The sequence below is a fragment of the Aquarana catesbeiana genome, linkage group LG03 (assembly GCF_042186555.1).
Source record: "Aquarana catesbeiana isolate 2022-GZ linkage group LG03, ASM4218655v1, whole genome shotgun sequence".
Classification (NCBI taxonomy): domain Eukaryota; kingdom Metazoa; phylum Chordata; class Amphibia; order Anura; family Ranidae; genus Aquarana; species Aquarana catesbeiana.
In genome coordinates, this window is record NC_133326.1 from 246,282,903 (window position 1) to 246,309,907 (window position 27,005).

The window sequence follows — 27,005 nt, forward strand, 5'->3', positions numbered from 1 at the left end:
AATAGGGATAAAACTTTTTTGCGGAAGAGAATCTAATAAGACACTCGGCCATTCACTAAAATTGGAAGAAAAGCGGTTTAACCTTAACCCCTTGCCGACCAGCACGACGATGTACGTGTGCACAATGGCACGGCTAGGCAAATGGGCGTACAGGTACGTCCCCTTTAAATCGCAGCATAGTGGGCCCGCAGCGTACTTTGTGAGCGTGCCCGCAGACTCGATGTCCTCGATCATGTTATGGAGCGGCAGAACTGGAAGATGACTATGTAAACAAGGCATGACAGAGATCTACTGCTCCCTGCCATCGGGAGCAGTGATCTATCATGTTCTAGTGAGACAATCCCCCCTAGAGTTAGAATCACTCCCTAGGACACACTTAACCCCTTGATCGCCCCCTAGTGTTTAACCCCTTCCCTGCCAGTGTCATTTACACAGTAATCAGTACATTCTTATAGCACAGATCGCTGTATAAATGACAATGGTCCCAAAATAGTGTCCGATGTGTCTGCCATAATGTCACACTCACGATAAAAATGGCAGATCGCAGCCATTACTAATAAAAAAAAAATAAAATAAAAATGCCACAAATCTATCCCCCATTTTGTTGACACTATAACTTTTGCGCAAACCAATCAATATACACTTATTGCGCTTTTTTTTTACCAAAAATATGTAAAAGAATACATATCGGCCTAAACTGAGAAATAAATTAGTTTTTTATATATATTTTTTGGGGATATTTATTATAGCAAAAAAAGTAAAAAATTGTTTTTTTTAATTTGTCGCTTTTGTTTATCACGCAAAAAATAAAAACCACAGAGGTGATTAAATACCACCAAAAGAAAGCTCTATTTGTGGGGAAAAAGACGCAAATTTCGTTTGGGTACAGGAAACGACCGCGCAATTGTCAGGTAAAGCGACGTAGTGCCAAATTGTAAAAAAGTTCTCTGGTCAGGAAGGGGGTAAAATCTTCCGGGCTGAAGCAGTTAAACTGCGTAGAGGGTTCTTTACTGTAAGAGCGGTTAGGATGTGGAATTCTCTGCCACAGTCAGTGGTTTCAGCGGGCAGCATTGATAATTTCAAAAAACTATTAGATAAGCACCTGAATGACCACAACATACAGGGATATACAATGTAATACTGACATAAAATCACACACATTGGTGTGTGTGGACTTGATGGACATAACTATGTAAGGAACTGAAAATGTCTCTATTGAATTACAAGACAAAACCAAAAGGAAGGAAAGATGGAACACTTACTAAACACAATGGGAATTTATCTATATTTTTATTCACAAAAAGTGTCAATATTTTAGAAATATCAAACAAGTGACCTATGGTATCTAAAACATGTTTTTTTAGAGACAGTCTGTTGCTGCAGAATGGAGAAAGATGTGTCTTCTACTAGTCTCTGGCCTATAAATAAAAACTACATGTTACACAGGTGGATAAGAACTTATACCACTGCAGTGCCAAATACAGGGCCAAAGAACTTAGGAGAGGACATATTGAAGGACATGGTTGCTAAATACTGTTCGGTATTGTTTTCTGAACTGCTTGTGGCAACTGAAGAGAAACGAAAAACTGTAGCAATAAATCATCTTTCGGTGTGCCCTATACCTTGCAGAGAAGAAATATAAAAAAATAACATGTTCTGCATTTAACATATACAATATATACATTTATTATTTGCACAGTTAAATTAGGGCTAAATTTGTCTGAACATAAATAACTTGCAGCTAAATATTCTACACTTAGCATGGACTTAAAGGCTTTCCAGGGTAAATACCCACTGCCATGAAAAATGTATTTAAAAAAAAAAAATTTGGAATCTGGCAGGTTGAATTGCCATTAACCATCCCTAACAAAAGGACTCTGATCTAAATACACAAAGCGTAAACTATGGCCTGGAAGATACAAACTGTAAGGAGCAAACATCTCATTTGCATGAAAATATACCATATTCATGAGTAAATGATTGCTGGAATTGGCAAACAAGGGTTTGGCCCACACACAGTCTCCCTTACAGAGTAGGTTCCAGACTTCTGGAATCTTGGACATGTGTGTCAGGTAAGCATATAGTGCACATTCTAATTTCTAACTTAAGTATTGTGTGTAAAGCAATAAAGAAAGTAAACCTGTACTGTAAACCTGTGATCGTCTAAGTAAATAACCTGCTAAACAAACATTTCCATAGTCATTACACAATGTAAACACCAGCTGCTCAGTTTTGGTACACTTGACATGGCATTAAAAAAAGTATTTTGCAAGTAGCAGAACTATAAAATGGTCTCTCTGGACTGAATGTCTTCACAGGAATTCAACTAAGCACACCTAGGGGTTTTAAGAAATGATACAGTTTTTTCCTTTGTGTCCTTTCTTCTTTTTGGATTTAGTGGTCCTTTGGCCAAAATGACTACTAGATAGTGAAGTTGTGGGACTAGGGAGATCATCTGTAAAATATTGGCATCTTTGTGGTCGTGGCTGAGGAATAGGCTGTCCAAGAAAATATCCTTCCTCTTCTGAGTCAGAAGAGGATGAGGAACAGGTTGAACACCAAGAGTCATCATCTTCGCCATGCAACCCAAAAAATTTATCCATCAATTGGCTTTGCAGTCTATAATCTGAAGCAGCATTTGTATACTGTCCAAATAGTTCACTATTTTGCATATATGCTTGCACCTCTTGAGGGGATCTGTTCTGAAAGAGTCTGTCATAATCCTCAGATGTGTAACATCTTGGTTTTTCCCGTCCTGGAGGTTTGTGGTCTGCTGCAAGATGAAGTGCATTTTCGGAGCGAGACTTCCTATTTTTCCTGCGTCGGTGATGTTGGTGTGGCCTGTGGCTACTTTCTTCAAGATTGTAAACCCTCCTCCTACTCCTCTCACTCATTGGGGGCCTGTCTGATTTCAATACTGCCATAGTCACCATTGTCGATCACATCATCAGAAAATTTGACTTGTGGTCTGGTCTGTGACTTAGACCTTCTCAGTGCTGACATATGAACTGGCTTTTCTTCTGGAAGCGGCTTTTCCTGGCACAGTTCTGAACTTAGACTTTTCAAAGATTCAGAACTCCTGTTCAGCATGGAAGAGTTGAGAGTACCCATGTTGCTCATTTTCTCACAGTCCCTCGAGTCCAAGTCTTGGAAGCTTGGATAAGAAAAGTGTGAGGACCGAGCTTTATTTTCCCCATCAACGGATGCTCCTAAAAAAAAAAAAAAAAAAAAAAAAAAGAAGAGACACAAAAATTATTTGTAGAAAGCAAAAACAGAGCACAAAGCTCATCAAACATAGGTATAATGGACTTAAACTAATTTAGGGGTTTCCCATGGCTACCGATTAGTTGGCAATCTAAACTGGACAAAGATTAAAAGAGAACTCCAGCAATTTATAAATCAGAATACGCTCTGCTTGTGTTCATTACTGTTGCTACAGAAGACTGATTTATACCCATGTGGAAAAAAACCTTTGAATATAAGACATGGGGAAAAAAAAAAAAAAAATCTTAAAACAAAAAGGATGCAACATTATGAGATTTGCTGGCAATCATACTAGTATAACCTGGCTAATTTTGCTGTCCTACAAATCAATTTCTGTTTATGTGCGAGTGTGGTGACATTAGATGCAAGATGCACTTAAATAGGGGAGTGATGTGAATGGCTCAATAATTCCTTAAAGCAGAACTTCATTTAAAAAGGGGAAGCTCCCCTTTCCCTCCTCAGCCACATTTGGAATACATTTTTCTTTTTGGGAGGGGGAGGGGGTGAAGGTACCTGGAGTTCCCCTCTCCCCCTCCCTGCAACCTTTTGGGCTGCAGGACCAGTCACAAAACGCAAGGTGGCTCACGCATACGCAGTGGGGAAGTCAACTGTGAAGCTGCAAGGAGTTACAGCCAACTGATAACACAGACACCGGGGACCTGAAGACCGGGACTGGTGAAGAATCGGCTCAGGTGAGAATGGTGCTGGATCCTTGGACAGGTGAGTGTCTGTTTATTAAAAGGTCAGCAGCTACAGCCTTTGTAACTGCTGACTTAAAATTTTTCCAGAACTGACTGAAGCTCCTTTTTAAGGGTTCATGCACATTTAATACTTTTAGAGACCTTTTCTCCTTACAGGAGAAGTGTCACAAAAAAACGTGTTAAAAGCCAAGTTTTTGAATATGCATCTATGTGCATTTGCGCAAAACTGAATATATTCTGGCCATTAAGATGTAATAACACACGTTTATTTCAGCCCAAACACTGCTCTTCAGACTGCACAAGTGATGTTTTTTTTATTTCTACCTCTAAATGCCTATGTGTGCATGGACACAGACTGACATGGAGGAGTGTTTAGAGGCAAAAAAAAAAAAAAAAGGGTCACATTGCCTGTAGAACAGGAGCTTTTGCGCTGCAGGATGCATGAAGCCTAACAGAGAATCAATTAGTATCAAAAGGGTAATAAAGATCTCAAATCAATTCTAATATTAGTATATGTTATCCATGGTTGTCAGTTATGTGACATGTTAAATTCTGTAAGTAAAGGATTTGCATTGTATCAAAATATTGCTATGCAAAATATGTTTTTGGACCAAATATTAATAGAATAAGTCCAAGAGAAAAAAAAAATGTCAGTACCTGTTATATTGGACAATGCTAATGAATCCATTGAATCACGTATGTTTTCAATCTGTGGCTTCATATCAGACAAGCACTCCAGAGAACTCTTGTACCAAGGTACGTTGTCAGGTTTGTAATCAGATGCACCATGCTCTAAATCCAGCTCTTGCATTTTCCTGCTGCTGGCAGGGCCTGGGTGACTGCCATATGCTGAATCTCCAAGTCCATCCTGTGACTGTGCCCAATACATATCAGTTTGATACTTTTTACTTGCCAAACTCTGATTTTGCCTGCTCCTTTTTAGGTCACTATTCATTTTGACATTTTCAGACATCCAAGGCTCACTAGATCCATGATCTTCAGCAGGCTGCTGAAAGAGTCCCTTCTCACCAAACTTTAAAAGTAATTGAGTCATGTAGTCATCATGCTCAGCCCATTCTTCATGGTCCTCTGAAGTATCCTGCTCGTCCCTTCCTTTCCAAAAGTCATTATCAAAATTGGCCCCATGCCTTGATACGCCAATATCATCCATCTTCCGAGAGAGTGTATCATCAGCATTTCCAGAAAGGCCAGGAAACTTATAATTCAGTGCTGGAGACAGCAAGAGAGATTGTCTACACTGATCTGCGGACCTGCTGCTCTTTCCCATTCGCACGCTTCTCCTTGATTCCCTGGATCTAGCAGACTGGAAGGCCGAGTCGGAAGAATCTGATGCATGCATATCTTCTCCCAAGCTGCAAGTCTTGGAACAATAAATGCGACCTTTTTTTGGCAGAAAGGGACAACCCAGAAGTGAAACTTTGCACTGAGCACAACAAAAGCAGCTTTCTGTAGCATGCCAGTGTTGGCCATCATAGGTCATCTGAGCATGATCCACACCTAAAAGAAACATAAACTCCTTAATCAAAGAATGCTATACAAAACATGACCATTATAGCCCACTACTTAGTTCTACCTAGTAGAACTATAGGCATTTTTTTTTTTCATTTTGGATAGAGTAAGGGAGGGTCATGAATCCTGTCAGTTTATTTTTTGCCATCTGTGTCCCATTGGGGAGATTACCCTTCACTTTCTGCCCCATAGCCAGAACAGGAAGTGAGGGGAAACACCTGCAAAGTAAAGGAATCCCTTGGGGACCCCCAGGTCACCAGAAGTCCTCATTGGAAACATTCCCCTCTTACTTTTCTGGGGACAATCCAAAATGTCGGATTTACTTTTACTTTCAATGATCATGCTAAACGGGGGGCACAGACTGCAATATAAACCTGACAGGTGTTCTAATCCCTCACCACTCTATCCAAAACATGGAAAAAAAATACCTTTAGTTATACTTTAAGAGCTCTTAGTACATCATTGGCATTACTTGGGATGCATACAGTTCTAAAAAAAAAAAAAAAAAAAAATATCACCATAACAAAATCGCTATAAGAATATTGCTGCTTTCTTTAACTGTTACACAATGGGGTTGATTTACTAAAGGCAAATCCACTCTGCACAACATGTGCACGGCAAGCAAAAATGCTGTTTATTTTCCTTGGATGCCCCCTTTAGATCTACAGCGACTGCACTTGGAAGTGCACAGTGGATTTGCCTTTAGTAAATAACCCCAATGTACCACATTTTCACTCTACCGAAAATTGAGCCAACCTACCTATATGTTCTCCACAGGATTCACAGTACTCTGCATAATGAGATTCAAAGCAACTACAACAGAAGGGGCGACCATCCTTCATTATATATCTCTGTCCACCAAGCACAGTTTCACACTCGTAGCAACAAAAATGCTTCATATGCCAGTGACGCCCCTCAGCCTCTGTGCATTCATCAGCAAATATAATCTGAAAGAAGAAAATATCTCATAAGGGATATAGAAGCAGAATGACAAATGCTGTAGCATAACATTACAGGCAGCCACAAAAAAAAAAAAAAAAAAAAAAACACCAAAAAACAAAAACTATTACAATGAAAATGTGTTTATATGTAATACTAATACAGTTGCACATGTGATTCTAAGCTATTGGTTCCAAGCTATTATTAGCACTATATTAGTCCTAAGCTATTACTAGCACTTCAGACTAGGCAAATGGATTGCGTGCCATATACATTCCCAGTGAAAAGTAACTAAGCTGCCAGCTGTACACATTTTTAATAGACTCAGAATTTGACATAGGCTTGACTTCTACATTCTACTCAAACAGTGCCAAAAAGCTTGCAATAAAAGATAACTGCAAAATGAACATGTAATGGGCATTTGCCCAAATAAGTCATTTTATATACCTCATCACAGGCAGAGCATCTCGGTTTGAGCAGTTCAGCATGATGCCTGCCACAATGTATTTTTCCATCCTGGTAAAAGTATATGAGATCAACAAGCAGCTCATTACACGTGGAGCAAACAAAACACGCTGGGTGCCAGCATACCCCAGGACCGGCTCTTGAAACAAAAATTCCTATTTCACCACCATTAATCTTTTCACGGCACTAAAGAGGGTGAAAAAAAGAAAAGAAAATTACAATATAAACTATATTTAAACACATCTAGTCCATACCATGTTGACTGAAAGTTGGCACATTTGTTACAGTTAACATTAAAAGGAAAAATACTACTTCTGACATACAACTAGCAAGCAAAGGAGTTTAAACACCCATTTAAAATCCAAAGGGAGAAAAGTCTAATAATCCCTGACCATAAACGGATTCTAAACCAAGAAAAATATTGCTGATGTATGTTAAGTAGATATTTAGAGGACCACTTAAGCTGGTTTTCATTATTTGAATGTGGTTTTAATAAACTTAGCCATCTGGCTACAATTTGACACTTCTCCCATAGAGAAAATACATTATTATCCAAAGCCCGCACATACACGAGACATGAGAATGTACACAGACCAGCTTGGGGGCTTTCTACGGGGTATATTTAAGAAATAAATCAATCATAGGACAACTGCAGCATACAGTATAAATAAGCAGCGTCACTTTAATTGTGAGTGATCCTAGATCAAAAGTTAAATAGGCCCCTGCATTTTATTACTAAAACACAAGCAACATTACATCTTGAAATGGAATTCACTCAAATCCTCTCTGAAAGGCTCTGTAGTTGAAGCTTCATGCCTAGTACCCCCCTGGCCATGTGTGGACATACAGACATTACCCTTGCAACATAAAGCTGAACAATGACAGCCTTCCCAAACCTTTACAGCTTCTTTTCTATCCAGAACATTGGCATTAGAGCTCCTTTTTAATGTGCAGATTGGTAAAATACTGACCAGGTATGAACCCCAATATAAATGCTACTAACAAGATTTCTCTAAAATGCTCAAAAGCATGGCACATACCTGCTCACAGACTGCATGCATCGCAGCCCTTGATAACAGTTTAATATTGCCTCTCCCAAGGGCCTCTTTCTTGCGTTGTGTACTAAACATTATTAATTCTTTCTTCTCCTCCTCACTTAATGCCTGGCAGTATCTCACCTATGGAAACAAAAGATTTATGTCTTGGTATTAGCAGACACTTGACTGTCACATTCTTACAGAGGTGCAAGCATTAGGGTTGTACCGATACTTAGCATTTGCACGAGTACTCACGCAAATGTTCCAATACCTGAAACAGATACAAAATGAATGGGCTCAAATCGCACTGCAAAGAATCCCATGTGATTTGAACAGGAATGCAGTGTGATTCCCGTCCAAATCACATGTTCCCCCACCGCTCCTGTATAAACCCAGGCTTGTCATAGGGACTTCAGCCCGAGTTCACACAGGAGCAGTGCGGGAAACCGCATGCAATTTTTTGTAGTGCGATTTGAGCCCATTCATTTTGTATGGGCTTAAATTGCACTGCAAAAGATATTGATATTGGCAAGTACTTGACCGAAAGTATCGGTACTCGCTGGTAAGAAAAGATGGTTTTGGTGCAACCCTAGCAAGCATGTCACTGTAACCCCGACAACAAAACACCTATAGTTTTAATGTGCCAACTTGCAAAGCTTTACTGCAGGGATGCTTGTCGTCTTCCCGTCTCTGAACTTCCGATGCTGCGGATTTAGGAGCTTCAGGTTATCTGTGAAAAAGTTCCAGACGAGGACGTTTCATTGCTTACACTGCCTGTAACAGGATCTGTGAATGGGGGAGAGAATCATGTGACTCTCCCCATTCACAGCCTGGGTTACAGGTAGTGAAAGCAATAAAAGCATGTTGTTTCGCATAAGAGGAGAATGAGGATGGGTGGGTCCTTTTCTGGAGCTTTTACATAGCAGCTATAAACCCTTGCAGTGGCGGGTGGTCAGAGACAGAAAGAGGACAGGCATCTCTGCAGTGAAGATTTCTACATGATCCAGCTGCCTGCACAATGGAAGACATTTTTCATTAAAGTTAGCCCACTAAAACTTCAGCTTTAAGGGTAAGCACAATCTCAAATTATAAAGAAAGTGTCAAATGGCAATAAAAACAGCACAATTATAAGTAACTGAGTGTGTATATATATATATATATATTTCACACACACTGTTTGCAATGAGACAAAAAGAAACAGTAGTACAAAACTATAAACACTGGAATTTAAACAGCCTTGGTAAATGGGAAGGAAAGCGGTTAAACACTTTCAATACAGAAAGTCTTCAAAAAAAAAAAAATTAAAAAACCGCTGAAAGACGCTGAACAAGCGTAATTTTTAAGACGTATAAGGAAAAAGTTTGCCCCTTTCAAACCATTGACCTGAACAACGGGCCGAGCCAGCTGTCCTCCAGTAGCAGTTAAAGATACTGTTCCAAAAAATTCAAATCAAGAACAGCAGCAGTGAACAATTTTTTTTTTTTTTTTTTAAACACTGCACAGTTTAGGGGGTTTTTATTTTTGACCGGTTTGATACATATATGGGAACTCCTGGCTTGCAAAAGTCTTGCATGGCTGTAAAATGGTACTGTATTTGGCGAAGAAATTGGACATCACCACTGGATTATATGGTGAGCCTTTAAAAGGAATGATTTTTATGCATGTAAACCCTCATAGCTGACTTATTTTAAATATAAAATACATGGATGTTACCCTCAATAGATTCATGAGGAGTGAAGTGTAAGCACAGGGCACATTGCTGGTGTAAACACCATGGAACAGATGGTAAAATGGAACCCAAGACAAGTCCTGATTGGATGACCACTGTCAAAAGGTGGGATTTCCCAGGGAAAATCCCCTTCTACTTCCCAGTATGTCTCTGGTACAGAAAAGGGGGGGATATAACCCCTAATAGGTACACCAAATCCGGCAGGTGCTTTCTCTCACCATGTCCAAAACCATTTTAATGTCCGTTGGTGTGGAAAGGTTGGCTCCGCATAACACATTTGTGTTCTACAAATGTGCTTTTTCATGCTTAAAGTAAACAGAATAAGACCTGATGCCCATTTGCATGCTTCAGATTATGTAAAGGTTTTTACTTTAACCATGCTGCAGTCTTACCTCATTGTCATGTGGAGGAAGCTGGTACAGAAGCTGTTTGATTCGATACTTTTCACCCACGCTGTTGACATAAGGGACCTTTTCTTCAGGCAGACAGGCAAAATATAACTGAACCTGCATTAGAACAATCAGCATTATACATTTTGTTGTTTTTTTTTCTCCTCAAACAATGAGCAGCTTGTACTGCAAGCATAAGGAAAGAGCGTTAAATAAAGGTGAAATGGCCAAGAGAAGAAAACAATGTAACACCAGGTCTTAGGCAACTTCAGACTTATCTGATAATGAGCACCAGATGAGCCGGCTCAGCACAAGTAGAGATGATCACTTTGCACCCAGCTGCTGAATTGCTCTTCTGGAATGCAACTAGTAGAGACTATTAGGGGGTATCATAAACTGTGCACATTTAATGTGGCAATTATGCCCAGCTCCTTTAACAGTAGTCAACAACTCTATGGAAACTTCAACTTTTTTTTTTATCAACAATTACTCTGCAAAGCGCAAGAAGCCTTCTAGAAAACAGCCCCTATAAACAGGTTTAATTTGCTTCTTGCATTTTACACATTGGTGAGACAAAAGCGGCTTTGTTGGCTCCTGCTGGTAGGTTCATCCCAAGCCACAGTTTCATTGCTTCCATCTGAGCTCTTTCCAGAGAACCTGAAGTCAACTCCATGGGAGGGGTCACATCTGAACATGTTTCAGCCAGATGCCGTTTCTACTGTTTAACCAATCATTCTAGCCAAATGCCACACTACAGCTATGTCCTGGATATGTAATATGCCTTTAAACAAATTATGTAGCAGTAGATGGGCCCTTTCATTTTACAATCTGATCTTACTTTGTCAGCACTACTAGCAGTGCACATTCTTAAAAGCAGTACACAAAAGAAAAAAATGCCTATTTTTAATTACTTGTGATCTGGAATAGTTTATTCTAGGTATACAAATACTACTACTATCAAAACAACTGGTTTCGTAGTTCAACTAAAGTGAGCAATAACGATGACAGTGCAGTGTGGGTGCTATATGCACAAAAGATAAAGGAAATGTGCATTACACCCATTCATATTAACTGCAAACTTCCCCTTACCTGTTCAGGACGCAGTCCTGGTGGAACCCAAGTATACTCCTCCATAGCACATCCAGAGTCGTCATCTGATGTGGAGCTTCGCTGGCACCCATAAGTTAGCTTACAGATTTTCTGCTCCATTGCCATGGCTAAAACACTTCTATTTCTGGTTGTTCCAGCACATTAAAATATCCTAAAAAAAAACAAATTAAAAAAAAAAAAAAACTGTAAAACATGTAAATATACTACAGTGGAAGATAGAAGTAAAACAGAAAACAGATATATTTGTGCTCATTCAACTACATAGCTACCAACTTTGAAATGAATGGGTGCCATTGTAGAAGGCAAAAGCCGGTTCCTTAGATGTCAGCTCAAAGAAAAAAAAAAATCCTTGTAGTCTAGAAAGTTCATTTAGAACATCAATAAACTATTTTCACATAGCTTCATGTGTGAGAAATTTAACAGATCAAAGAAAAAAGGTTATTTGGCAAGAAAAGAAAAAAAAATGAGCCCTAGTATAGAAAGTATAAAAATAGAACCCATTTATTGAACACTTGTAATATTACATAAAATGTAGAGTTTATATAATAATACTATGTGTATTTGGCAGAGCAGAGAAGCAAGTGAATTCACAGGTAGTCTCTACAAAACATGGAATGAAATGTTTGACATACCACAAAATTGTGATAAGGGGGCTAGAGGCAGAACACCAACAAAGGATGCTACAGTTTCATCCTATGGGGAGCATGACCTTTTGACCCTGAGCAATACTGTAATACTGTTCTGCCCCTTCAAGTAGTAACAGTTAAGCAAACTTCTATTGCAACAGGTGCAGGTCAGCCATTCACACCAACCAACTGTTCACAAGTATTTACTCATAACTGGTTTTGATGGCTTCGGTTGTGCTTAATACATTGATCTGAAAATACATGCATTGAAAAAAAAAATGCCTCTACAAAAAGGTTCTGGCCTGTCACTATATTGCGTTTAACTTTTTTTTTTTTTTTTTGATCACACATTTAGAGATAAAAAACTTAGCACCCACCCTATTACAGTTTGTAAAAAAACAGCAGATGTTGGGTGAAAGAGGAACCTTTAGATGGCCCCACTGTAAAAAAGTCAAATGAAGAAGTCAAGACCCCCATCCTGCCCTAAAACTGAAGGGACATGTGCCATGAATGTGAGCAAAAAAAGGGAAGCACCACGCCATTTATAAAATTCACAAAATAAACTGCTAAATACACACCCATGGCATGGGCACCTAGCAAGAGACGGTTACATCTGCCAGGTTGTTCACACTATTGCGACAGCCACGCCCATCGCATGACTCTAGCTGGCAGGAAAGCAACAATTGCAGTGTAATAGAATGATGCAAACAACACAGCTACCTGAGCAAAATTAGTGCATAATAGGATTGAACTGTAAATTCACACCAAAATAGAACTTGAACTTGATTACACTAATTTAAAAAAATTTCACTACTTACAAAAAAGGACTTTTTTTTTTTTTTAAACCAAAAAAAAAAAAAAAAAAAAAAAAAAAAAAACACAGGATTTTGTATCAAATCTTTGTGCTGAACAGGCCAATACATTTCAAGAACTTAAAATTCATACATGAATTTTTTTTTTTTTTTTAATTCTAAATTGCTGGGGGATCATATATTGGAGACATCACCCTGGCAAAGGCAGTAAAGCTCAACTGTGTAACGTTATTTGGCTTAGAAGTAGCTACAAAGAAGGTCTTATCCACGTGAAACATGATGGTTTAACCAGACTGAAATATTAGCATCTGCATACAGTAGAGACACTGTGATACACATATAATGGCCAAGTTGTCTTCACAGCTGCTCACTTGCAGGTCAAGGCTTCAGGTTTTCAACAGACATTTTAAAGACTACACCACACATTCATGATGCAATAAACTGATTCAAATTCATATCCACATGAGTGGAAAGCAGTGCTTTGGAAAAACATTTGCTACTTTGGTAGTTCAACTACATATTTTTGATTGAATGTTATGATTTCAGCCATGGTATGTAAAATATACAAGCCAAGCTAATTGAATTTAATGCATAGGTTGTTAACACACTGCAAAAGAAGCTAATTCTGTTATACTGCAAATGGAAGAAGTGCTACAAAGAGGCAGATTAAATAAAACACTTCTCAAATGTGTCATGCATATTTAGGGCCATAAAAATTAATGTCAATATCTTAGGGCAACCGAAGCCAACTTTTTTAAATGAGCCAGTGATGGGCACCTAGAAAGTAGGCACCAGAATTAGGTTCATCCAACTGTGCTTATGGCTATTTTGAGACTAAACCAACCCTAATTTTAATAACGGAAGAAGTGCCTAATTCAGTCACTGTTGACAATTATCAGAGGGGACACAGTACATATACCAGAGAGAGTGTTGCCTTTTTCCCCATTAGATGCCACTAGAAACTCTGCCAATGATGAGATGCTGCACAAAATTATGGTGGCCTCCAATTTGGAAAAAAAAAAAAAACTCAACCAATCTGTCCAGAAAGATTGTGAGTGCGGAAGCAATCACACAAGTAAATGCTTTTACAGTTGTACATGTTCTTCAAAGGAAGTAGTAATGTGCTGTCCCTGTCACTGGCAGCCAGCATGTATAAACCAGCTCAGCAGCTGTAAAAACTAATCCTGATAACAAGTCTATTTTAAGGCAAAAGTAGCAGGGACTGCCATGTATGAATAAGATGCAGCTTTGTAAAATGTGTGCTTACATTTCCTGAATGCCTTCAGAAGGTGTCAATATTAAAACTTAAATGAGAAAAAAAAACAGTTGATATAATGTGTTCTGTGTTATTGGCTGGGCATTGTGTAGAGTTAGTTTTTTCTACTCAACAAATTAGTAGTCCGAGCTAAAAAGGACACTGAAACACAAATCCAGATAACACCTCGGATGGAAAAGCTGAGGATACTCAGCTTGCTTAGATTTCTCCCCAAACGACCCACTAAATTCAGTGTTTTTCCCCTGGATAACACGTGCCTCAAAAAGTTGAGGCCAAACGTCTAAAGTAAAGGTGGTTGTTTTTCAGAAGCCAGCAGGTATTGTCAGTTATTCAGGGATAAAAATACTGTATATTACAATCCTTTTGCAAGTCTTAGTGAGGACAGGAGCACAACATGGTGGAATTAACAAGGTCATCCACTTTTTTGCAGTCAGATTGGTTGTAAAGTGTGGAAGTTATTGTCATTGGTGTATTACATGTGCCCGATACATCTATTATGGAGCCGTTATCAAAGCACAGTGAGAATAAAGCTACAAGTCATTGCACCATTTGGGCCTATAGTGCAGGAACTCATTAGTCCTCTCTTTTGTTCCATTTGTATTTATTTGTTATAGGTACTTGTATAGTGCCATCAATTTACACAGCATTTTACACACACATACATACACACACACATACATTATATATATATATATATATATATATATATATATATATATATATATATATATATATATATATATATTTTGTGCGTTCACCTCAGTGCCTGTCCTCAAGGAGATTACAATCGAAGGGTCCCTAACTCACATTCATACATACATATACTAGGGCCAATTTAGACAGGAGCCAATTAATCGACTTGTCTTTGGAGTACCCGGAGGAAACCCACACAGGGAGAACATGCAAATTCTGTATAGGTAATGTCGCGGTTGGGATGTTCTAACACAGGGGGTCTCCAAACTTTGTAAACAAAAGGGCCAGTTTACTGTCCTTTAGACTTTAGAGGGGCCAAACTGTGGCCAGCAGGAATAGAACATTTTGTATTGGGGGGAGGATAAATCTCCCCATTGTTGGAGTCTGTGGAAGAAATAGCACCCCATTGCTGATGTCAGTGGCAGGAGTTATACCCCATTCTTGGTCTCAGAATAGTGTCTCATATCAGTGGGACGAAGGCAAGCAAAGCGCCGCATGGCCACAGTTTGGAGACCCCTGTTCTAATATATGTATCTTTTAAGAGCTTTTATAAGGTAATGTATCAACTGCCTGGGAGGAACCTACCAAATCACAACTCAAGGTTTTAATAATAAAGGTTAAAACAAAAAAGTAAAATATGTCAAAGGGTGCCATCCAGTTAGGATGCTTCAGTTTGTTATAATGCATTGAACAAGTTTGATCAGATATTGGACAGTATTTATCAGAAAATAATGCCATGTTGGAGTCATTTCTCTACATTTTCACTTGAAAAGGCTGGCAAAGGTTATATAAAAGTCTTGACAGTAGAGAAGAGGTGGAGTTCTAGAGATTGATTTGAAACCAGCACAAACAGTAAGATTAGTTCACTACAATAAAGTTTTAGTAGCCATAATTATGCAGTTTCTGGGATTTGTCCTGCTCTGACCTCTTGGAAACAGTAGACGGGCTATTCCAATGTACACAGATATTTACATCTCACACTGTCACCTGCTGGACTGAACAACACTCTTTTGTCTTTTATATTAGCAGAGCCATTGAAACTAACTTCCCAGGGAAAAGAGAGGAAAAAGGACAATCATGATTGTTTGAAAACCTGTACAAAGACCAGAGGAATCCCTTTCCAGTTACACATCTAGTTTGTGTGACACATACGCTGAACATGCTCCTTGGGTTAATCTTGCAAGGAACAGCATACCAGAACCTCTATAGGAGATTTAGGATTATTAGGAACATCTTTTGTTCAACAAAGTTATCAGCAATGGCAAAAGCCATGTAAGAAAGAATTTCCCTGAGACAGAAAATCACAGCCATTCAAAGATGAAATTTAAAGCGCACTCAGACCACCTGCAGATCAGACAGGCCAGCTGACAACAAACGTCCACATGCAGCGCACAAATGCAATGTCTGTTCCATAAAAGGGATCAAATTTGGGGCCAACTTGTATGTCAGCAGGAACAGAGGCACACTGAGCAGCTCACAGGCAGAGCTGACCCCTCTTAGCTTACAGGTCCATAACTCAGGCATCAACATCCAATTAACCTCACTTAAAGAAAGCCTGGGGATTAAGCTTCTACATTAAGCTGCAGGTAATGTGAATTATGGCTGTAACCATATTCTAACAGTGACTTTTAAATACACCTCACAAGTCTGCAGTTATAACACCAATAAATCGGCTTCTGCCCATTTTTGTATTAAAAAATGCTAACATTTATTTTTGCCTTTAGATACTAAAAACTATAAATACAACGCAGATGTAAAGAAACAAAGTTAATGAAAAGTGTTAGATAATTCCCCAGATTCAATCCTGAAGATATATTAGTAGATAAAGGAATTTTTCCTCACCTTCTTTCAGAAGATATGGGTTTTCGGTAGTTCAGTCAACCAAGTCCTGTGATAAAGATTCAGTGAGCAGCTACAGACATTGCTAGTTGTGAGTCTCCTGAGCTGGTTTCCATCCTCTGACTGATTACAGCAGACCATATCCTACCTGTAGTTACAAGAGCCAGCCCTCTACTTATTCACACTGTCATTGGCCCAGCCCCCCCATTCATCCCTTTGGTTACACAGAATTCCAACAGTTAGGTCAGATGACCACCAGCATTCCCAACTTCCTCTACCTAAAGTTCATACATGTGAACTTTGCCCACTCCCCTGTGCATCAAAAGCAGAAAAAGGAAAACTGGCCATTGAGAGCTCTTCAAGCACACCGGGAGGCTCTCTACATAAACAGCAATGCATGTGTGCAAAACATTCCTGCTGTACAATGTGGAAACAGAGCCAGTCCTGCACAGTATGCCCAGCTAATTAGGAACTTTAGATTAAAGCTCCTTAACAAGTTTTCATTTTTCACCAGAACACCATCTGTAAAGACAATGCCGCAAAAACAATGGAAATCCCCAACTTACAACAAAATTCACTTAATCTGTTCAGAGGAATAAAATCTAATCACTTTATGCTCTTTGTTCTACAGTAATTCTCCTTTGTGTGTCACAACCCCAGGCTACAGATTGTTTTACTGATCTAATCCCTTTTAATGCCTACAAACACAGCGACCACTATCTTGTCTTACTATAGTCTGGGTAATGAAGCTTATGGAAATATGGCATATCAGTAGTGGCAATCAATATTTATTTGAATCTACCTTAAAAAGGAAAAAAAAAAAAACAATACACACACTTGAGGCACAAGTTAACACTAAGGAAGGCCATACATTAGGCCCGGTGCACAATGATGCAAATCTGATGTAATCCAAAAGGCATAGAGTCAGTCGCGCGTCATCTAAAAATACATTGTTTTCTATGAAGGCCGTTCACATCAATGCAGTACCATTTTGATCCGGTTTAAAAAAAGGGTCCTGTGCGAGTTTAGTGCAGGTATGGTGCAAATTTATTCTCCAGCTATGCAAGTCCCCTCAGAAATCACATTAAATTCACACCTGTCAAAACACAAATCGCACCAACTTGCATCGCATCAGTGTGAACTGAGCCTTATGCAATTTTTTTTCCCCTTCAACCATGGGTTGAAGGAAAGAAAATTGCTCAGTTTCACCAGCAACATGGACTCCCTCTCGCATATTGTGTTCTGCCAGTAGCAGCCTTCCCCACCAGCAGAATAAAATGATCACTGATGGTTGCTATAGCTGCTGGCAGTGATCGGGCGCTAAAAAACCCCACATGCTGAACGCGAATGATAGATTGACTTCAGTACAACCAGCCCGCCCATAGACTGATTAAAATTTGATCAGTTCCTGCTGGTGGACTGAGTGGGAAAAAAACGGAACCAATTCCCCATCCACCTCCTTGCTGGGTCATTGTATTGTGACAGCAGAGGACTCAGCTGGACTCCCCTGCGGTCACAATACACTGACCAGCGCTGCAGTGCTGACTGAACTTAAAGAGGAGCTGCATCTTAAAAAAAATATTAAAAGCCAGCAGCTACAAATACTGCAGCTGCTGACTTTTAATAAATGGACATTCACCTGTCCCAGGGTCCAGCGATGTCGGCAGCCGAAGCCGATCAATCGCTCGTCTCTCGGCTGCCCCCACCGCCATCCTCGGTCAGGGAATCGGGAAGTGAAGCGCTGCGGCTTCACTGCCCGGTTCCCTACTGCGCATGCGCGAGTCGCGCTGCGCTTCTGTACTGGTGGGGGGGGGGTGGCCATCTGCGGATATTCTGCGGCTGTCTAAGCCCGGAAGTGGCTGCAGATACCTGTATTAGACAGGTATCTGCACCCCCCTCCCCCCTGAAAGGTGCCAATTGTGGCACCGGAGGGGGGGAGGAATCCGATGAGCGGAAGTTCCACTTTAGGGTGGAACTCCGCTTTAAAGCCTTGTACACCTGGGCCAAAATCAGTAAAGTTTGGCAGGAACCTGCCGACTTTCAGCCCGTGCGTACAGCTGTCCGTTCTACAGAAGCCAGACTCTCAACCAGCTTTTGTCAAAAGGGTATGCTGGAAAACTGGGAGGGGGGGAGATCGCACTAACATCACAACATTTTTTTTCTGTTCGCTGGGTCTAGCGTGTGCCCAGGTTCAGTTTTCCAGCAAGCCCGTTCACGAGCGGTCGATTAGTAGAATTCAACAGAGCATACGAATCCACTTCTCACATCAATACCTTATTTTTAAAGGATAGGTTCACCTTTTAACAAAAAATAATAAATGTACATTTTTTGCAGGTAAAAAAAAAAAAAAAAAAAAATGTGCATTTATTATTTTTTGTTTCTGGAGCTTCTAAAGTACTGAACTGGTGACGAGTACATCACTGTTGCCAAACAGGTGTTGCAGACCTGACAGTGTATCGGTGTGCACGTAGATACAATCCGACAGGAAGCATGAATGAACTACCACAGTGCTATGATAGTTCATTGAAAACTACAAGCCGATAGCGGCAAAGACTGTCGGGACTTGTCGTTTTCCATTCAGAGAACTTTTTTTTTTTTTAAATTGACGGCTAGCTGTCAGAGCGGGGGCCAATCTGTTCATAACATGTTACACCCTTAATATTGTTGTAACATGTTACGAAAGGTGAACTTATCCGTTAAATGCTCTTTAAAGCGAGAAACTCTGGTTAAAAAAATAGATTATTTCATCATCAAAGTACCGTATGTACCTCTTCATTTGCCCTCTGCCTCCTCCAAATTCTTTTTTGCTACTGTGATCACACTTCCTCTTAGAGGATTGATATGTTCATTCTCCATGGTCCCACTGTAAGTAGAAATGTAGTCACCCTCTTGCTCGCTAATGAGATGAACTAAGGGATTTGTGGTGTGATGGAGCAGTTCACATGACCTCAAATAAGTTGAACAGCTCATCCCAAACAAAAGCAAGCGAGAGGGAAAAGGAGAAGTTCATGAAGGATGTTACAAGGTAGCAAAAAAACAGTAGAAAATAATTGTATGGAAAATAGATTACAGGACCATTTAGTGGCTGTGTATGGATTATTTTTGAAGAAGATATATTTAGTGTACCTTTAACTTGAACTGATGGCAAAAAATGTTTTCTTCCATTTTGAAGTACGGGAAGGCTATAACCCCCATCAGGGTTTTTTTTTTTTTTTTTTGCCATCTATGTCCTGTTAGGGAGATTTCCTATTCGATTCCGATCCTAGTCAAAAAACGGGAAGCGAGAGGCAATCCTTCCACAGTGGAGGGAATTCCTGGGTTTTCCCCAGGGTCACCAAAACTAGTTCCTATATAAAAAGATTTCCCCTTTCTTCCTGTTCTGGTGACAACCCCAAAACTTAGAAGTGTCTTTCACTTTTAGTGATAACGGTAAAAATAGAAGATAAATCTCCTCAACAGGTACACAGAACACAAGAAAAACCTGACAGGCATTTTAACCTAAAACATCAAAACTAAGAAGTGGTCTTTAGTTATATGTAAATTGCAAAAAATAACTATAAAATTATTTCACCCTAGATACTTTGCACCTTTTCTGATTACTGTATTCCTAACAGTGTGCAGCAAAATGAAACATCTAAACCCAATGGGAAAAAATTTAATAAATTGTAGATTGCAAATCTTTAGATCTGGTGGTTTCACTCATTTTTCGAGATCTTTTTCCAATTATTTTCACCCAATGGTCCTGCCAGTAACATACTTGTCGTAGGGAGGCAACATTCACCATATTGTAGCTACAGAGTAGCAGTGTTGTCACCCTTGGACAGGAAGTGTTAGGACTACAGAAAACACCCCTTTCTTCTCTTCCCTATAACATATGGAATTTGTATTGTGTAGCCCACAGAGAGAGCTGGACTATTGTATCCAATAAGATTCAGTAAAGGCGGAGTGCATAAAGTTCTGTTTACTAGACTTCCTGGAGGATAAACAGGTTTTATTTTCCACATACTAAACAGATCCAAGAAAAAAAACACTTTCAATTGTATATTCACCAAAACAAAAAAGGGAGTAAATAGAAAAGTTCAATGTTTGGATTTGCATACACAGCTCAATATTTTGGAAATCTGCAGAAATTTGAGCCATGGGTGACCCTGTCTGTACCACCTGGCTTGACAAACTTCATTTGAAAAATCATAGAGGCTGAGTGGGAAATTCTATGCCAAAAAGGGAATACAGCCAGATACAGCCGCTGTTCAAGTATTCTGACAGCCATTGGTGCTGCGACTGATTGAATACAAACCGGGAAAGTGAAATTAATCCATTTAGACCCCATTCACACAGGGGCAACACGACCTGCAAACGACTGCCCGGGCGACTTGCAAAACGACTTCTGTATAGAAGTCTATGCAAGTCGCCCCCGAAGTCGTACAGGAACCTTTTTATAAGTCAGAGCGACTTGCGTCGCTCCCCTTAGAACGGTTCCATAGCACAGAACGGGAGGCGACTTGTCAGGCGACTAGGTCGCCTGACAAGTCGTCCCTGTGTGAATGGGCTCTCAGGCTGTTTATCGTGGATGGAAGAATAGATACATTTCCCTAGTTCAGCCTGATAGCACCTATAAGTTGCTGTAGGGATCAGGACTAAAGTGTATTTGTTCTGCATGGGCAAAGCATAGGTTCAAGTGACAGCAAGTGCTTGCAAGCTGTGCAACATACTAGGGGATCAATGTAATTGATCAGCAGTCATTCCCTTTTCCAAACAGTAAAGAGAACTCTTCGCAGCAGGTCTACCGCATTCAAAGGAGAGAAACATCATGGCAAGTCCTAGCAGACTGTAATTTTAAATACAGATCTCTTCACAAAAATGTAAAGAAAAAAAAAAAAAAAGAAAAGAAAATATTTGCTGCTTTTAGCCATCACTGCATCTAGAACTGCTCATATATAGAATTGCACATATAAAGTCAGAATTTTACAAAAACTGGGATCAACTAGCATACTGCCGTTTCAGGATTTTTTTTGCCCTCATCAGTACAAGATATAGCTCTATGGTGTAGGGCTTGAGAGTCCAGGGGAACAGTACAACCATTAAGGTCGCGGTGAGGAGGTACTAAGGACCACCTTTTGTATCGCCCAACTACAACCTGTTCCCCTGTATAGTACAATATAAACATTTATATAAAAATACTGCTACAGAAGTGCCAAATGAAAAAATAATGGAGTGAGATTGAGGGTAATTTTTTGAGTAAACTGTACACTAAACAAACACTTTTGTTTAGTGTTGCTTTAAATAGTGCAGGTTCTGAGGTTCTATTCCCATGCTGAATTCACTACCTAGAGTAACGGACTTGGGAAAATCCATGTAGGGCAGAGAATCTAACTTTAAGTAGACTTAAACTCTAAACACTAAAATTTGTCAGCAGGTAGGGTCCTTCGGTAGAAGATAATTTATTTATTCTCTTATGCCACAAAGCTTTTACTTACCTGCTAGCAATTAAAAAAAAAAATCTGCACAATGATTGTGGTGCATGCACAGTACAGCATGCAGTCCGAGGCATGGAACGAGGTGTCACCATAATGTAACTCCAGGGTACATGCATGGGAGTTACTGCATCAGTGCCAGTCCGATGGAGGAAGCCAGAGACAGAGGACTTCGAAGAGAAGGGTATGGCACTGGTGGGGACAAAGTGGATGTGGTGAGCTCTGACCTCACATCACTGGAGGGGAACACCAAGTAGAACATCATTTTTTTTGTTCAACAAGCGATAGGCTGGTTGCACAAAAGTTGATCAATAGATTTGACTCATGTGCGACCAGCCTGCCCATATATAGAAAATCTCTGTCTCTCTGTCTCTCTGTCTTCCTCCATCGGACTGGCACTGATGCAGTTACTCCCATGCATGTACCCTGGAGTTACATTATGGTGACACCTGGTTCCATGCCTGGGACTGCATGCTGTACTGCGCATGCACCACAATCATTGTGCAGATTTTTTTTTTAATTGCTAGCAGGTAAGTAAAAGCTTTGTGGCATAAGAAAATAAATAAGTTATCTTCTACCGAAGGACCCTACCTGCTGACAAATGTTAGTGTTTAGAGTTTAAGTCTACTTAAAGTTAGATTCTCTGCCCTACATGGATTTTCCCAAGTCCGTTACTCTAGGTAGTGAATTCAGCATGGGAATAGAACCCCAGAACCTGCACTATTTAAAGCAACACTAAACAAAAGTGTAATATATTATATATATATATATATATATATATATATATATATATATATATATATATATATATATTTATTACACACACACATACTAAGAAACACAAGAATACATTACATCTCTTCCGAAGTTGTATTCTGATAATTTTTGTAACTGTAGTAACCTATTGGTTTTCCATACAAGACTAGCATTCAAAAAAAGAAATGGTACAATTATTAGTGCGATATTCTCATTGTGTGTACAAGGCATAACATCCCAGAGTCTGCAACTTTATAAACAAGTCAGCAATGGCAGCTCCCAGAGACGGCTAAACAACCTCCATTATCATACAGTATATTTACAAACATATACTCAAACTATTTTTTCAGTACAACAACAAGCTGTTTACATTGTTGAACCAACTTGAGGTTGGCCATTAAATGGTTGACCTTACCTCAAGAAAGAGGAAACATAGGCTTGTGTTTTGTAGCCCTGAGGCTTGTGTGTTTCTTGTGCGACTTTACTGAGAACTGCTAATGTGCACTTCAGTCTATCAAACACCTTCCACTCCTATGGATAATTCACAACAATTTGAAAAAACACTGTAAATGAAAACAAATTATTCCAGTGGTGAGAAGTGCTTGTTATCAGCCCCATTATGGCTTGAATTGATTCGACTGACCAGAGTGTCATATCAGTGGTGGGAATGGTTTGGCTTCCATCATTTTTTAATTAAAATTCAGTTGGCTGCAGAGAGTAGTCAGTAAAGGATTGATCCAAGTACAAAACTGCTTTAAGGAGCTTTAAACAGCACTTTAGCCAAAAAAACAAAGTCAGCCCCAAACTAAAACGGAGGACAGTTGGGTACTTGTTAAAATTAGCAAAACTAAATATATATATATATATATATATATATATATATATACATATATACACACACACACACATATATATACATACACACATACATATACACATACACACATACATACTTTTTTTATGCTTTCCATCTCATTAACTGACAGAGTACAATGTGACCAAACAGGGTTCCTCGATTCCTGCAACCAAAGCAAGCCGAGGTGCCGAGGTGGCCAAGCATAGAACAGGCCACAAAACAATTATCTCCATTATTTACATTACTGTGCGATCAGTACAAATGCAGATTGCTTGTGTATGGGTGATAGGAAATGGCAGCATACAACAGTGGCATGCGCTCCGTTTTAAAAATCAGTGATAACGGATGTGTCTTTATCTTCTATCATACAGTGTGGAAAGCCTATAAGCAGTTGGAGTTCAACTTATATGTTGAACAAAGCTTATGCAGCAAAAGTACTAGCTAAAAACCAGCCCATGTACCATTACCCGACACACATTTCTTCCTTTGTCTGCAACATAATGGAGCACACAAAGTGCACCCAAAATCATTTCTGAAAAGAATATGCATTATGTGAACTTTATAATATTGTATAACCATTTAAATGATAGCGATATGCATAATGTAAGTGTTTAACACCTGCAAATATGATAATATTTTGCTCATTTGCAATGAATGGATGCATTATGTCGAGAAGCATCTATGATTAGTGATATAGTTAATGTTTACTTTCCTGGCCAGCCATGAAGGGGAATGATTGAGTGCCATTTCTTCAGCAGACTTCCCGCAATGCCTGCTCTGGACATAAGTCAACAACACAGAAGGACTCTGCTGGTGGTTTCTAGCATCCAATAATTTACACTGCTCGACTTTGTCAAATCAAATGCGGCTTGAATAATCCAGGCAAAAAACACATCACAAAACACTTAGCACCACTGAAGCTGTTACCAGAGTGCGACATGCATATGTATGGAGAGTTTTATAGGCACAGGGATTATTCAGGCATTTCCTATAATAACTTTATTCAAGGAAGTCTATGTATCCTACACCGGAAATCTTATACACCTACTAGAATACTAATCTGTTCTAAAATTACAAGTTCCACTGTTTACCAATGACCAGATGATTTCTGAAACTGCTAATAAAATATATGCCATAGTATTTAAAGTAAAAATACTACATCTCCAGATGCAGATATAATAAAATCGGCAGATATTACAGATGACATGGGAGAAAATAGGCAAAGTGCGTTTGTACTGCCTATGGAATACATGCACAACCTATAATGGTTTGTTGGACAGTAAATTGGTACATTGTTTTTCTCAATACACAAGACTAAAACAAAGACAGTTATTTGCATTGTATGATGCTCTTGTCCAGATGTGTATTTTTCATGGTTAATACACATATATTAAAAGTTATATACGTTACACAGGGCTCACCCCTAGGAAGCAAATAGGAGTGATAACATTACTGACCATAGGGGTAGTTTACAGTGGGGAGAAGTTCACCTCTCATAATAAACATGAAATGCTTTTATATAATGTCAGTGTGTAGGACAACCTCTCTCAACCTCCAAGTCTATCAAAATTTGCGAGTGCATCTGAAGCCTGGTACACAAATATTTTTTTTTTCGTTCAACCTAGAGCTGAGCCATTGTGTTCTGACAAGGGGACCAGGACAAGGGGCAGCTACTGGCTGCCTGCACTGACCGGACACCGATCAGCTGGTTTTCCAGCAAGCCCGTTTGGCCTGCTTCTTTCAGACAGGCTGATGTACACACGGGCCGAATGTCAGCCGTTTTCTATTGAACCGGCAAATATTCGGCCCGCGTAAACCCGGCTCAACACTACCCTCTTTTCCAAAACTGACAATGTGGCTTTCCAAAGGCATCTTCTGCACCTCCAGTGTAGTGAAGACACTAAGGGGTTGCACCTGAGATTTTGCACTCTCTAGTTTTAGTAAATCAACCCCTAAGGCTCGATTCACACAGGGGCAACACGACTTCAGCGTGACTTTGCAAGGCGACTTCAACGCGACTTCAGCGTGACTTTAAGCAATTTACAATGCGACTTCAAGTCGCCTCCAGGACAGGCGACTTTGGCTGTGGCCAATCGCAGAATAATCAGCTCTCTGGGAGGGAGGGGTTTGCCTGGGCAAACTAATTTTTTTAACTGTAAAGTCGCTTCAATATAGATGGAGATCCGACTTGGAGGTGACTTCCATTGAATTCTATGGGTACAGGTCGCCTAGAAGTCGGATCCAAGTAGTACAAGTAGTATGTTCTGAAGTCGGAGCGACTTCAGTAGTGTCAATTAATACGCTCTCATTCACTGTAATGCAAATCTCACAGTAAAGCGACTTGAGGGCTTACAAGTCAGATCCCAAGTCGTCCTAGTGTGAACCGACCCTGAGCCAGGAAGTGTGTTACTGGCTTAATGACCAGGTGAAAAAAAAAAAAAAAAAAAAGAAACCAATGCAGCCACCAGATTTAAGGATTGGTAAATGTTTTGTTTTTGGGTTTAATACCACTGTAAGCCCACCTACCAACCATGATGCTTTCTATCTGTTCCAACTTTAAGCACTTTACCAGAAAAACCCGACTAAAGAGTAATCTAGTAAAATATGCAACCAAACACAACATCTGACATGGGGCAAAAAAATTGCTACAAGTTGCCCAAGGAACACAATTGGTCAAACATTACAGGGGAAGGGGCGCAAACAGAGGGGTTTTAATTTTGTTTGTGCCATTATTTATAGTTTGTGTTGTAAATATACAGAAGGCCTTCTGTCCAAACAAGTAAAAAGAGGTCATGTAACAATGCTTTTTCACACCTGGCTCTTATTTACAATAGTGAGCGATTCATGAAGTCTCAGAACTGGGCCTACAAGGGATGCCAGTCACATTACACATGTACGTCATTCAAACAGCTCCTCAGTGGTTTTAGCACAGTGACCTTGTGCAACAATGAAAATGACCTGTTTATATAAATGACATACTGTATTGTCTCATCCTCAACTACAATTCGCTCATAAAAACCAACCTATGTCAACAGGTTCCCTTAAGGTCACCAAAAACAAAGTAAAGCATAAAAACCTTGCCTTATATTTTGATTCTCTTGTTTCTCATGTGCTCAGGTAATTTATGCATTATTAAATTTCAGCTTGTGTTTAAGTATTCTTGATGGGATCACACATCAAACAAGTCTCATCAGTTCATGTGGAACATAAAACATGCCTCCACAATGACACTACAAAGACGCCACAGAATTGGATAGGTTCTACATGGAAATGGAGTTCACTTCTCTCCTTTCATTTACCTGGTGCCAGTATTAAACTCTGCCATAGATGACAGCGGTTCTTGATGTGGACAGACAAGGCTTAACCACAAGCCAGACACTGACCGAGTCATTGTGAAAAATACTGCCTACACCTCCCACAAATAGGCCTCAGAATAAGCTACCAACACAAAATAAAGGCCTTTTAAGTGGTGACTAATGAATGTCTGCTACAGGGTTATCCCTAAACAG

General features: G+C 39.6%; 1 protein-coding gene across 1 annotated transcript in view; it reads right to left on the reverse strand.

Annotated features, from left to right (window-relative positions):
- Nucleotides 1-1,271: 1,271 nt before the first annotated feature.
- PRICKLE1 (prickle planar cell polarity protein 1) overlaps nucleotides 1,272-27,005 on the reverse strand; it is an 86,757-nt gene continuing 61,023 nt past the window's right edge. The window contains 8 exon segments of the mRNA XM_073619941.1: nucleotides 1,272-2,900; nucleotides 2,902-3,209; nucleotides 4,623-5,483; nucleotides 6,256-6,442; nucleotides 6,882-7,085; nucleotides 7,940-8,077; nucleotides 10,058-10,171; nucleotides 11,144-11,315. Of these exon segments, the coding sequence (XP_073476042.1) occupies nucleotides 2,346-2,900; nucleotides 2,902-3,209; nucleotides 4,623-5,483; nucleotides 6,256-6,442; nucleotides 6,882-7,085; nucleotides 7,940-8,077; nucleotides 10,058-10,171; nucleotides 11,144-11,269 (2,493 nt within the window). The 5' untranslated portion in view covers nucleotides 11,270-11,315 and the 3' untranslated portion in view covers nucleotides 1,272-2,345.